This window comes from Onychomys torridus, chromosome 2, assembly GCF_903995425.1.
Source record: "Onychomys torridus chromosome 2, mOncTor1.1, whole genome shotgun sequence".
Lineage (NCBI taxonomy): Eukaryota > Metazoa > Chordata > Mammalia > Rodentia > Cricetidae > Onychomys > Onychomys torridus.
Window position 1 is genome coordinate 142,861,723 of NC_050444.1, and position 13,988 is coordinate 142,875,710.

A 13,988-nucleotide genomic window follows, 5' to 3' on the forward strand; every position below is an offset into this window, starting at 1 on the left:
TTCACTGGCTCCTGATGACCTGGATTCTTCAGTCCTCTCTGGCCACCTTGTACTTCCTCATTCCCCTTTTCACAGACAAATAAAACGTCCAAGCATTCCAACTCCAGTCCTGCACCTGGGCCTATGAGATTGAGAGACAGATCTTAAATCTTCAGGATAAAGGGACTGAAACTTAGCTGGGCCTAGTGACCCACGCTTTTAATCCCAGCACTCGGGAGGCAGAGGCGGATGGATCTCTGTGTGTTGAGGCCAGCTTGGTCTACAGAGTGAGTTCCAGGACTATACAGTGAGACCTTATCTCCAAAAAACAACAAAAGGCTTAAGAACAGAACGGAACCTCTTCTCCCAGGCACAAAGAAGGAGCCTCGGCTCCTTCTCCCTGACCTCCATGCCAGGCCCAATTCTAGGCCAAGCCATACTTCACAGGTGCAAAAAAGCCCCAGCTGTGCCCTCTAGCTTCATCAACAATCCAGAGCTAATCTCCTGCCTGTAGTTACTCCAAAGACTGAGTTCAGAACATTGCCTTCGCTTTCGACAACTGACCCCAGCACAACGGATTTGATGTACAGCCTGGGATGGTTCCCAGCCCTGGCACTTGTGTGCCTTGACAACGCTTCTGGCTTCTTAGCAACACCTTGGAGCCCTATGAGCAGTGGAGCTACAGCAGGTCAGTAGAGCACAAGAGAGAAACAGGATGTCAAAGCCAGGCCAGTGGCTCGTGCCTGTAATCCCAGAATTTGGGAGTTGTGGTAAGAGGATGAGGCCAGCCCATCATCTCATAGAGACTAAAAGCCGTGAACACTCCACCCCTCAGGCACTTGCTATCATGACCAACTCGAACACTGCCTTCTTGTGCTTTCCTTCAGTCACAAGTTGGTACCAAAACTTGATTCTCAGGAAACAAAGGCATCAGATCCACCATCAGAGAGCAAATGATGAGCCCTGCCCAAGCCCAGCCATGCTGGCTCAGTGTGGCTTCTGGAGTGAGGGAAGGAAGGCCCACAGCCAGGACTTCACAGTTGACGAGCGGGGAAACTACCGGAATTTCTCATCAACACCCACCTTCTGAGAAATTGTCAGAGTCCACCTGAACAATATTAACCCTTTCCTACTGTGTGAGTATCATTACAATAACTCAAAACCATCAAACGCAAATGACCTTGAACAAGGAAGGCCCTTTTCTCTAGACCCCAATCTCTTCATCCTGGAAATGGCCAGCCAGAACTGTAAGGGTCCCAGGTCACCAATGCTGAGGTTCCCTCCTTTCAGACAGGCCCAGTGTAGGAGTCAAGGAGGTCCAGGAAACCAAAAGAATCAAGGTCACCAGTGCCTCTGGCAGTCACAGTAAGAACAGACCCCCCTCTTCTCCCCATCTAGGCTTCCCATCACCCTCACTGGAGAGCTGATGGAAGAATGAGATCATCAGACTCCATGCTGTCCTCTAGGAATGTGGGCCATCCTGGGAACAGAGGTGTATTTTCCCGCTACAAGGGGCCCCCACCCCAGACCAGCAGGTACCATACTTAAACACCTGCCTCTGTTGAAGACCTCCTTTTCTGAGGGGGTGTAATTTTAAATCCATCACCTTGCCCCTCCCCAGTCTGCATTTACAAGGTGAGAAAACCCGGACACCCCCTCCAGAACCCCTGGGACTCCCTGGGATACCCAGAACTGTCGCTCTGACAAGGGAAGACCAGGAATGCCTCCTCTCAGCCTCGGGATTGGAGGCCTTCCTCATTCCCTAGCCCCCACCCTCAGGGACTGGAATGTGACCCGCGGAGGGATCCCGCAGCACGCTGGGAAGGGCTGCAACAGCGTTCCAGCCCGGTGGCTGCATTGAAAAGGGGGGAGATGGGGCGGCGACCTCGGTAACTGCGGGGCGCTGGAGTGTAGGAGAGAGGGGCAGTGGCGCGGTGGGGGTGGGTTCAGAGAACCAGTTGGACTCCCGATGGCGCCAGATGGAGGAGGTCCCTAGCCTTCAGCCCTAGTTTCCTGCTTCCCTTCCCATCTTTGTCTCCCCTCCCTCCAGCAAACTTTCAGACTGTTAGGGGTAAAGGTTCGGAGAACAAGTGTGTTGTGTGTGCACGTCCATGTGTGCTGTACACAGGATCTGCCGTGAACCTGTGTGTAAAGCTGGGTACTTAAGACACTGGACAACTGTACCTACATGACTCATGTGTATGTGCCTGTGTGTCAACCTGAGCGTGGGTGTCGCTCATGTGGCCATGTAAACCGTGTGCACAGGTATATGTACCTGTGCCTCAGGATCTGAGTCCGAGTGCCAGTGTGTGGGTGTGACTGTGTATGCGGTTTTGGTCACTGCAACGACATACATGAGAATGGGTGTTGTGTGCAAAATGTAAAAATGTAAGCGTGCCCGCCCGTGGGCACGAGTGGGTACGTGTGTGTCCCTGCGCATGTGAGGGGTGGGATCTGAGCGGATTCCCGGCCCCCCACTCTCACGCCCACCAGGTCCGGGAGGGGACAGCACGGCGGCGGCGGCGACTGCAGGGACCCTCCTCCCCGCCTGCCCCGCCCCCACCCCTACCTGCGGGCTGCTTCGCCGATCGCCCGAAGCGCCAGAAGCTGCGGGTCCGGGGGCCGCTGGGGGCCTTCCTCTTGTGGTGTGAGTTGCCCATGGCGAGTGCGGGAGCTGGCTTAGGCACACAAGCGCGGCCCAGCCAGCCCGGCCGCCGGGCCCGCAGCCCCGGGAGGGAGGCAGCGAGACGCGCGGGCGGCCACCGCAGGCGCCCCCAGCCCCAGCCCGGCCACGCCCCCTAGTGCTGCGGCCAATGGTCACGCCGAGGGCGGGGCCAGCGGAGAGGCGGGGCCTGGCGCGCGGCCCTTCCGCTCCACCCAGCCGAAGGACCGGGGAGACCTGCTGAGCCGCCCCGCCCTGAGCGCTCGGGAAAGGGCTGCGGCTGTCCAGGTTGGGTAGGCGGGTCGCGGGATCTCCCAGCCCAGCGCGGCCTGCCTCCTGGGGAGGACTGCAGTGGAACTGGAAGAACTAGGGGTTGGCCTCCAGACAAACGGGGGCCGGACCGGACCCCTACTACTGCTGGGCCCACCGGCCACCACCCCGTGAGTGTCACGTGTTATCACCTCTCTCCTGACTGTTACTGCACATGTACTTGAGGTGTTGAAAATAATAGTAGCATCTTTTTACTTCGTGCTCAATATGCGCGGAGCACTGTGCTACCTGCTTTCATGCGGTGTTCCACTGCATCTCAAAATAAGTCCACAAGGTAGGTACTTTTGTCGTATCCATTTTACCGACGGGAAACTAGGGTTCCTTGAAGTCAGCTGACTGACCCATATTCCAAGAGCATTCATTAAGCTATAGCGCTAAGAGCCACATCCAAACTCACCCGTACCTAAAGCTTTCCATGCCTTTCTGTTTATCCGTCTTTGACCTTGAAGGATGAGTACCTGGAAATCTATGTGGATCTGCAGGCATTAATTAATATAGCTACGTATTGCTGTAAGTGGACATATATCCTCTACCCTACACATGTGGGCTGTCTCTGACTATTATAATCATGTATGGTGCACGTGTGTCCCTGTAACAATCTGTTTTCGTGTCTGAATGTATACTTTTGTATGTTTGCTTAGCATTGTGATTGTATTGCTCAGGGTAGCTGAATCTCACTGATTTGTTTGTATTTTAGTTTGTAATCATCTGTTTGTGTGTATATGTGCATAATGTTTGTCAATAAGACTATGCTTTGTGTATGAGTATGACTGCAATTTTATTTGTCTGTGTGTGCATGTAGGTATAAACACCTGAAGCCTGCCATGTATCACATTGCAGGGCTATGTGTCCCCCACAGAAGTCTCTTTTTTCAAAGCCCACACTTAGCCTTACCACTTCTCAAAGCCTTCTAGGCTACCAAAGGGTCTTCCTTACCTCTGTGTCCTCACAGCTGTCCTATACCTCACTGCCCCACAGCAACTCTCCGTCACCACCACTTTACCTCACCTCCCAAACTGGGCTAGCGGTTCAGAGCCCTTGGTTCTAGGTTCTGTATAGTATGGCTTCTCTTTCTGCCAGCTGAGCAAGCCTTTCTACTACACCACACTGCTGGAATGCCCAGGGATTCCAGGACACTCGGCTCCCATTCTTGCAATGGGAGGGTCAAAGCCGCTGATCCCAGCCTTCCCCGAGGCCCTCCTCTTACTAAGACCCTGAGGTTAACAGCAGTGCAGTCCTGAAGAGCTGCCATTTTACTCATCCATAGAAAATGACATGCTCTGCGTACCAAGCGGTATGCACCAATCTCACCACTCTGCATAGAGAACAGAATCCTGTACCAAAGCTAGGAGAGGACTAGCCGGCTGGCAGGTCAAAGCATCAGCTCACATGCTTTACCAGCTGAGTTACTGTTCCCAAGGCTCACATGGGAGGACACGACTCCCATTAGTTGTCTCTGACCTCCATATACATGCTTTGGCATGCACACACATAAGAAATAAATATATAAATAAGTGAACACATTAAAAAAAAAAAAATAGGGGCCAGGCGGTGGTGGTGCACACCTGTAATCCCAGCACTCGGGAGGCAGAGGCAGGTGGATCTCTGTGAGTTCGAGACCAGCCTGGTCTACAGAGCTAGTCCAGGACAGACTGCAAAGCTACAGAGAAACCCTGTCTCGAAAAAAAAAAAAAAAAAAAAAAAAAAAAATAGGGGAGAAAGATGGAGAGGCCTTACAAATCTACTGCCTCAACTCCATTCACAGATGAGGACACTGAGTCCATAACTAACCAAGTAAGCGCACATTGGTCCTTTGGCATGAACTGAGTGTGGCCAGGTAAGCAAGGAGCCTGGGAGGCTATCTGGATATCTGGAATGGAGGGTGCCATGGCCGCACTTTGGACACTGCCCCTGCCTATCACAGGAACCTTCTCTCCAGCTGTGTCTTCATTGCCAGAGCTCTAACTGCACAAAAGGACCTCCCCTCCCTAGTGTACACTCCAGACTTCACCTCTGCCGACTCCTGTCTTTGCCTGGAAGATTCCTCTTCATCTTCAAAGCCTTGCTTGTCCCTCTGCTCCTCCATGTACCCTTCTCTCTGGCCCAACTTTCTGTATTTCCCAGGTCTGCCCTGTGATACACTGAACACAGCTGAGGGCTTCCCAGCACCCTACCCCAGCACTTACTTTAAGACATCAAATTATTTAGGTATCTGTTTTACCAGCCACAAAAATATCCACAAGGGTAGGAACTGCATGTGTCACCCTTGGCAACTCAAGCTCTGCACATAGTAGGTGTGCCCTATGTGATGCTGAGTTCAGTGAAGATGGAGATGGCAAGGCCTGCTTACTATATATAGAAGCAACAGTGACGCTCTCGTGTCTGTCTGGTGGTGGTAGTGATGGGGTAGTGGTAATGGCACATCAGTGCTTTTTGTTTCAAAGACAGTACCTGCTGCGGGATCCTGGGGAAGAGGATTTGGCATCCATGGCTGCCAAATATGGGAGAGGCAGGGTGAGCTGGGGTTAGGAGGGACCAGTATGGCAAGCATGTAGACCAAGACCCCAGGAACTGTATGATTAACCTTGGGTACCTTGTGACACCACCCCCACTTGCAGAATGGTGGTGAAGGCTTCACCTGGCTACAGACTTGCAGGAGAGACCATGCTGAGCAGACAGGAGGCCTGACATGGTTATCTCCTCCCATCCCAGGAACCCAGTAAGTATCATACACGCTACCACAAGATTCAGGTTCAAGGCCTGTGCAGGCCGAGCTCTCCCTATATTGCAGTTGTGCAGCCAGCTGTGAGTGGAGCAAGCAGTCCTTCGCAGGGCCAGCCCTGAGAACAGTGGTGCACAAGGTCAGAGAGGGCTGTGACACTGGGCAAGGTGGAAGATTTCATCCCTCCTGCCCCAGGCAGCTGCCTTCACCTCCTTCCTGCATCCTGCCCAGCAGCTGGAGGTGGCCCTGGGGACTGTGGACCCACGCTCCCACCCCATCATGCTCAGGCCAAACACTGTACAACGCCTCCTCTCATTCTGGTTCTCCGGCATGTGACAGGCCAGGAGCAGCTGAGAGGACCTGGAGGTTCAGGCGAGGGAGAGGGGATTTCCAGGACTGTGGGAGGGAGGGTGTCCTGCTCGGCTCCCTGCTGACATTATCGGGGTGGATTTTCCTGGTCACGGTGTCAGGCTACCCCCAGTTCAGCAGCCCCTGTGGCCAATACTGCTTCCAGGACTTGGGGGTGGGGGGTGGCAGTTGGGGAGAGCCCATAGACTGCAGGTTCTTCCCAGGCGTGATGGAGGTTTGAGCAGCTGGCTGGATGCATGAGGCAACAGAAGTGGAACAAGGCCTGAAGGTGTCTGAGGGAGAGGGAAGGGGAGGTTCCCTGAGCTCCTCCTGGCTTCCTTCCTGCTCTTCCCACCCTGGTAGAGGCACCTCTCTGGGAAGGGCTTTTCTCTTTGAAGTCTGAACAAAGGAGTGGGGGAAGCCAAAATCAGCCTGCCACCACCCACCCCACCCCTGCCACAGCTGGGGTGGGCTCCAGTCCCACACCAAGACCCAGCCAGTTCAGGTCGGCAGGTCCTAGAGCAAGTCACCCCTTTCCTCTGGGCCTCTCTGTTAAGTACCATGGAGGTCCCTTATGATATCAGTTTTGACCATCCAGCATCATCTATGACCCAAAGTCACTCAGTGCTGGGCCCTGTGCTCGGCAGGACCAAGGCAAGAGTTATTCAACCCAGCTCCTGTCCTCAGGGTACCTAGATAGAAAGGTATGGTGATCCAGGTTCCCCCACAGAACTCTAGAGAGCCAGCCGGTGACCACCTGGCCCCAGTGCCACAAATCCCTTCACCCCAGCTTCCTCTCACTCCTCAGTTCTTTGGTGCCTTTTCTTGATTGTTTTGGTTTAGTTTTAGGCCGGCCCCCAACTTGCAGTGTAGTTGAGGATGACTTTAAATTCCTGATCCTCCTGCCTCTAGCAACCGAATGCTGGGATTGCAGTAGTCCTGTGCCCCCACACCTGGCTCTGGTCACGATTTCTGGCCCCTCCGTATTTTATTTTATTTATTTATTTTTTATTTTTTATTTTTTTGGTTTTTCGAGGCAGGGTTTCTTTGGGTAGTTTTGCACCTTTTCCTGGAACTCCCTCTGTAGTCCAGGCTGGCCTCGAACTCACGGAGATCTGCCTGCCTCTGCCTCGCAATTGCTGGGATTAAAGGCGTGAGCCACCACCGCCTGGCTGCCCCTCAGTATTTGTTCAAGGACTCATCCTTCCCAGCTAGCGCTCACAGATTTGGAGGTTTTAGAGAACTGAGACCTCACAGCTTGTTCATCCCCAGTTCAGTGCCTGGCACACAGCAGGCACTGAGCATTTGCAAAATTAGCTGTCTCTCTTTGCTCTCCAGACCCAAGGCAGGCAACAGCCATCCGAGCACACGGACTAGAAGATAACATAACAGCCACCCTCTCACTGTAGCGGAGGGAACCCTGCCTCCGCAACCATGGCCCAGGCCCCAAGCTAAAAACCTGCGTAGACACCTACCCAAAGGGAAGGGAATCACAAAAACACATTCTCCTAACCTTCAGTCTCTTAAGCAGGGTACTTTAAAGGCTAGGGCAGTAATGGTCCTCAAGAGTATCAGAGGTGAGAAGAGCGGCATCTTAAAGGAGGACTAGGAGCTTGCTGGAGAGAAATGAAGGCCAACACATCCCAGGCAGAGGGAACACACATAAAGTGAGGACATCTGAAGACTCATGAGAAGCTACTGGCAGGCAAACAGATCCAGCCTCAAGCAAAATGTGCCCAAAGAGACTTTGGGTCATCACTTTTAGAATGACATCATCGACAGCTAGGCCGTGGTGGTGCAGGTCTTTAATTCCAGCACTCAAGAGGCAGAGGCAGGCAGATCTCTGAGTTCAAAGCCAGATGAGTTCCAGAACGGCCAGGGCTACACAGAGAAACCCTGTCTCGAAAAGCAAACAAAACACAGAGCAAACAAAGCAGAATGATATAGACTAATAGCTGCTGAGCATGATAACATGTGCCTTTAATCCCAGCTCTTGAAAGGCAAAGGCAGGCAGGTCTCTGTGAGTTCAAGGCCAACCTAATCTACACAGCAAGTTCCAGGATAGCCAGGGTGACACAGTGAGACGATGTCTCAAAAACACACACACACACACACACACACACACACACACACACACACACACCAAAACATTAGCTTTGGGGCTGGAGAGATGGCTCAGCAGTTAAGAGCACTGGCTGCTCTTCCAGAGGACCCAGGTTCCATTCCCCAGCACCCATATGGTGTCTCACAACCATCTCTTACTCCAGTCCCAGGAGATCTGACCCATCTTCTGGCTGTATGGGCAGTGCATGCAAGTTCTGCACAGACATACATGCAGGCAAAACACCCATACATATAAAATAAATAAGCACATGGTTCAGCATGGAGAGGTGGCATTGGCAGGCTACTGGATCTCCTTTCCTGGACACGGTTCCTGCTCTACACAACCCACTCTCAAATCTGGAGACTCAGAGTCAGAAACCACTGAACTTCCTATGTGTTAAGCCAGAGGCACACCTAGACAGGTTGAGGGTAGCTTAGTTAGGGTCATACAGTATAGCAGAGCTCCAAACCCAGACTCAAGCCAGGCCATGGTGGTATGTATACGCCTTTAACCCCAGCACAAGGGAGGTAGAGGCTGGCAGATCTGAGTTTGAGACCAGCCTGGTCTACATGGTGAGTTCTCTAAGCCATTCAGGACTATACACACACACACACACACACACACACACACACACACACACACACACACACACAGGAAACACCCCTGCCCCAAAGCTAGCCCTGTTGAAAGCTCCCTGACAGACTCTCTCCAGTTAGAAACTCATCTACAGTCACATTACTTTGGAAAGTATGGCCTTTGAAGATTGTCACGAAGCACTGTGACGGACATCATTTATCATTTCCATCAACAGGGGAGGGTCTCAAGTATCCCAGGCAGGCCTGACCTCCCTGTGTAGCTGAAATGACCTTGAACTCCTGCCACCTCCCAAGTCCTAGGCTTATAGGTGTGTACCACCACACCCAGTTCTTCTGTACTGTGGATACAGAGCTCAAAGCCAGTTGAACACTCTACCAACTGGACTATGTCCCTAGCCCCGAGCTGCCAGTTTCTAAAAAAAGAAGAATGCTATCTATTTTATATATTTATATATATATATATATATATATGAGTGCTTCCTCTTTCTGAGCATCAGATCCCATTACAGATGGTTGTGAGACACCATGTGGGTGCTGGGAATTGAACTCAGGACCTCAGGAAGAGCAGCCAATGCTCTTAACCACTGAGCCACCTTTCCAGCCCCCCAAGCTATCAGTCTTGGCTTCAGGTATTCCCATCACTTTGAGCAATGCCTGACTGCCTACAAAAGACTCTTTCAAATGCAGGAGACCAACTGACCTTGGGGAATATGCTGCTTCCGCCCTGAGGACTTTTCACCTGTACTAGTGAAAACTGCTTACCTCCAAACACAGAGAACAGCCTGGCCAGAGTCTGAGCAGCCCAGCCTTCCTGTTAATTCTCTTCCCCCTTCAAACTGGCCCTTCTTCCTGCTCACACCTCCAGAAAGCCTTCCCCGTTAGCCACTGGACCTATCCTGGCGTCAGTCCCAGAACACTCCATCCCTACATACTTGTTCAGGTGATCTTTCCGGAAAATATGGATTCCTGTTTGCTTTTGCTTTTTCAACTTCCTCTTACGTCTGCCTCCTGTGAGACAAGGTAAGCCTCCATCTCCTTTGACTTCACATCAATAATAATCAACGTGTGTGTGTGTGTGTGTGTGTGTGTGTGTGTGTGTGTGTGTATGTGTGTGTCTGAGATGTAACATCTGGACTAAAATGAACTAAACTTATACCCTAGTCTGAGCATCCCACATCGGGAGCCTGCCACCACTGGACCATACTCCACAGTTCAAAGAGTTTTCAAGTCTGTTATCTAACTGGATTCTTGAACACCCTAGTTTTACAGATAAGGAAGGGCAGGCAGGAAGGGTGAGCCGGCAGCCTGGTCTCGTAGCTGAGAGGCTTGTTCTTGTCGGCCTCCCAACCCACTCCTGCCACGCTAAGTCAAGATTTAGTCTTGACTAAACCTATGAACAGAATCTAGGGCCCCTTGCCTTCCACACTGCCTTCTCCTTCCTGCAAGTGTCATGTCATCTCTTGTCAGAACCTTAGACCATCAAGGCTGCATCCAGAGAAAGGTCCCTTCCCTTCCCCATGAGGCAACTCCAGACACTGAGCTCAGAGAAGCTGCTTGTGCAGTACCACGGGTCTTACTTAGGAACTGTATCAGAATTAAACTCATCTACCTGACTCTGATATCGTCCCCACACTATCAAGTTCCCTTGCCTGTCTCTGGGCTGACTCCCATCTGTAGAGTGAGCTGCCTGAGATCTCTAAGCCTCACCCCTGTGTCTTCTGGAAAATCGTGTTAGTTTGAGAGACATCCAATTTCCAATTTAAATCTGTCTGGTCAAATTAATCATTCACTGTCACTAAGCCTCTGGGTTTTTTCCCATCTGCAAATGGGACCCCACCCCCAGACGAAGTGTTGATATGTAGCCTGAGCTGACCTCAAATTTATTCTCCTGCCTCAGCAGCTCCAGTGCTGGGGTTCTAAGTGTGTTGCCACCATGCAGGGCTCTGCAAATGGTATCTAGTGAGGAAATGGATCTAGGTCTCCTGACACATTCAGAGTCATCAATCAATGTCAGACTCCTCCTTTTCTAAGTCTGAAAGGGGAAGTACCAGAGTCCTGGGGGAAGATGTGAAGCTCAGAGTCCCACTGCAAGCGAGCTGTGTCTCCCACTCTAGCAGTGAGGGGAGCGGGGGCCGGTGTCTCTCAGATCTCTGGCTCTGTGAATGTGATGGGCCTAAGGAGCTCCTCACAGAGACCTTCTGTCCTTCCAGAAAGGCCCCTAGTGCATCCCTCCTTCCCCAAGCTCCATCTTGATGATCACGTCCCCTGAAAGAGTTAAGTCTCCAGCCTTGGCTTCCTGGCCAGCGGAGATTAGAGAGATCGGATTTATTTCTCTTAATAAACAGAAAAGAAGCCGGGCCAGGCAGGTGACAGGGAAACAATGCGAACAATGGAAGGCTGGAGCGAAAAGGGACGCGACTGCCATCAGAAGGACCCAGGGCCACCTCCAGACTGGGAAGACAACAGCTCAGGGCAGAGGGTGTCACCCACGCACGTGGACTCGGTGAGGCCGACCTGCTGCCCAGAAAAAGCCCAGTGCTACTCAATACCAAGCACAAGGCAGGAGGAGGCTAGGCCACTGAACGATGACCCAGGAGGCTGGAGTACTAACCCACAACTCAGTCTTTGCAGCCCTCTGCCTCCAGGCTGGTCGCCTGGAAGAAGAGAACGCACACCCCTTGGGGTATACCACTAGGTCACTGTCCCACCTGACAACCTGACCACAGCCCATACTGCTGCGCTTCTGACCCAAGCCCTCTTACAGGAGATGGGAGTGACTTCACCCTCAATCCCAGTGGGGAACCCTGGGACAGACTCTCCCTCCAGGTAGGGGCTGCAGAACACTTGGAAACACCCCTCATCCAAACCTTCCCTCAGGGCTTGGCCCATTCATCTCAGTCCCAGCATCCTAACTTCTAACTGTAGCTAGGCTGCAGGGAAGCAGGGCCCTTATCCAAAAGGAAAATCAGGGCGGATGCAATCGCACAGGGTTTTCCACCCTCTTCCTGACCCCTCAAGTTCCGTGGAATTCTCCAGAGGTGGTTAAAGGCCACTGGAAGGTAAACACAGCCAGATGGGACGGGCCCTGACCTCTGCCATTTCCTCACCTTCAGCAGTGTCGCTGGGCAGAAAAGGATAGACAGATTTCCAGGGCAGCCGGCCTTCTGCCCCCAAGCAGAGACTAAAACTCCCCACCAAACTGGAGACTGAGGCATGAGGGAAACCAAACAAGTAGCCAAAAGTGCAGTGACCCTAACAGGGACAGGCAAGCCACGTCCTTCCCCGTTTCTCAGGCTGCCCATCCCTTAGGTTCCAGGAAGAGCCATGGACTCAAAACTCTGCAGACTAGGAAACAGCTGCTGGATTCACCCACCCAGCCTAGGCACAGCCTCTCCGTTTAACGTATACCTCAGTTTCCCCCTTTCTTAACACCAGCAGGTCCCTACCGGGACTAGGGGAAGGAGTGATGAGGAGAGGCCCTAGGTTCTGGAAGGTGATCTCACCACCCCAGGAGGTGGATGTTTGTGGTTTGGCCCAGGTAAGGAGGGGTGGGGGTGAGAAAAGCTAACCCTGGGAACACCTAAGGCAAAGGACTTCAAGCAGTCTTTTGTGGAACTGGGAACCAGGATCTACCTGGAGGGCAAAAACTCACGTTTGAGTAGCCTGACCTTAAAGACCCAAAGAGACCGCCACCCCAAGACCCAAGGCCACCTGCCTCTCCCATTGGCCCCAGGCCAGAGTCAAGTCTCTGACCCCCTGACTCAGCAGAGGGCAGAACCTGGGAGAACTAGGGGGAAGTTCTCTCCACCAGGAGAGCCAGCCAGCCCAGCGCTTCCTGCTTCAGCCGGGGAATCCCTGCTCCAGATAGGGGTCTCGACCCCTCAAAGTTGGATAGGCTGTGTCCCTGGAGCGGCGCAGGTCCTATCTTGGGGTGCCCTAGGCTCTTCACTTCCTCCAACACCGCTGCCTAGGAGACAACCCTTCCCCATACTGCCGACCCCCCCCCGGGGGGGGGGACCCACCCTGCCACACCCTCGGAGCGCTCAACCCAGGTGCCCAGCCACCTTACCCCGGCCTTTGCCCTTGGCCCGCTTGGCCTTGTCGTCCGCCTTCTTGGCCCGGGGGGCGGCCGACTCGGCGCCCTCGGCCCCGGCCGCCTTCTTCTTGCGCCGTTTGCCCCGCAGCCAGCTGAAGGCGCGGCGGAGGCCGGAGCGGGACTTCTTCCTGCGCGGGGGGCCGCCGGGGCTCCCGGGCTCCTCGGCCGCAGGTGCGGCGGGGGGCGCGCGGGCCGCCATGGCGCGGGGCTGGGGGGCGCGCGGTGCCAGCGGCGGGGGTCAGGCCCCCTGCGGCGCGGCGCCCATGCGCGGGGGCGGCCGCCACTGGAGACGCGCCCGGAGAAAAAAGTTTGGGCGGCGGAGGCCGAGCGAGCGCTGCGGGGGCGGGGGCAGCGCGGGCGGGGCCGCGGGGCGGGCGGGCGGGGCGCGCGCGGCGGGAGCGGCCGTCGGGGGAGGGGGGCGGAACGGGGAACCGTGGCAGCGCAGTGGCAGCCGCCCCTCCCCGCCAGCAGAGCCCCGAGGACGAGGTCGGGCCGTAGAGGAGGGGGTCTCCCCGAGCTGCGAACGTCTGTCCCGCGGAGGACCCCGACAGAGAGTTCGCGATCCGTAGGGCTGGAAGGGGCGGCGAAGTGCTGGGCTTGGACCACCCCGGGAGAGCCGGTCGTCTCGAGGGCGGTGGAGGAAGACTTTCCCAAACACCTGGGACCTGTGGCGGGTAGCAGGCATTCCCCTGGCTCAGGACCACGGCAGCCCCAGCCTGCAGCGCCGTTCTGTGTTGGTGATTGTTCCTGAGTACCTAGGGTGCGATGATAAGGCCTCAGTTTACCCTTAATTGGCCTTTGATTCCCCCAGGGCACCCTTGAGAAGACTCAGGCTTTCCCACTGAGATAGATGCTTGAGGAAGATAAATTCGGGTAGGTCTTGAGGTAGATGACTGGAGTGCTCGCTCGGGAAGCTGGCAAGAGAAAGCCTTTGGAAGGCTCGAAAACGGTACTGCGTTCATCCCCTTGCAGGCCTCGCTGCTGGATTATAGCTGACCAAGCCCTTTTATGTCTCTGACTCCACACGCTATGAGGAAAGCAAGGTAGGAAAGGTTACCCTTCAGGACAGAAGGAAGAGTAAGGTCAGCACCCTGAAGCTCATCTCTGCCTAGAGCTAGAAAATCTCTCACCGTGGGTCCCCAGAAAGGTCT

General features: G+C 54.0%; 1 protein-coding gene across 2 annotated transcripts in view; it reads right to left on the reverse strand.

The window, feature by feature from the left end:
* Positions 1-13,028, reverse strand: part of Kiaa1522 (KIAA1522 ortholog) — a 28,528-nt gene extending 15,500 nt beyond the window's left edge. Inside the window, exon 1 of one of the 2 annotated variants that reach the window (XM_036178925.1) lies at positions 12,811-13,028. Coding sequence is in view for 1 of the 2 variants with exons in the window: in XM_036178926.1 (XP_036034819.1) it covers positions 2,549-2,639 (91 nt within the window). In the remaining variant the exon portion in view is untranslated. Of the gene's footprint in view, positions 1-2,548; positions 2,763-12,810 lie in introns of those variants that run through there. The other variant, XM_036178926.1, reaches the window with a different exon arrangement.
* Positions 13,029-13,988: the final 960 nt, after the last annotated feature.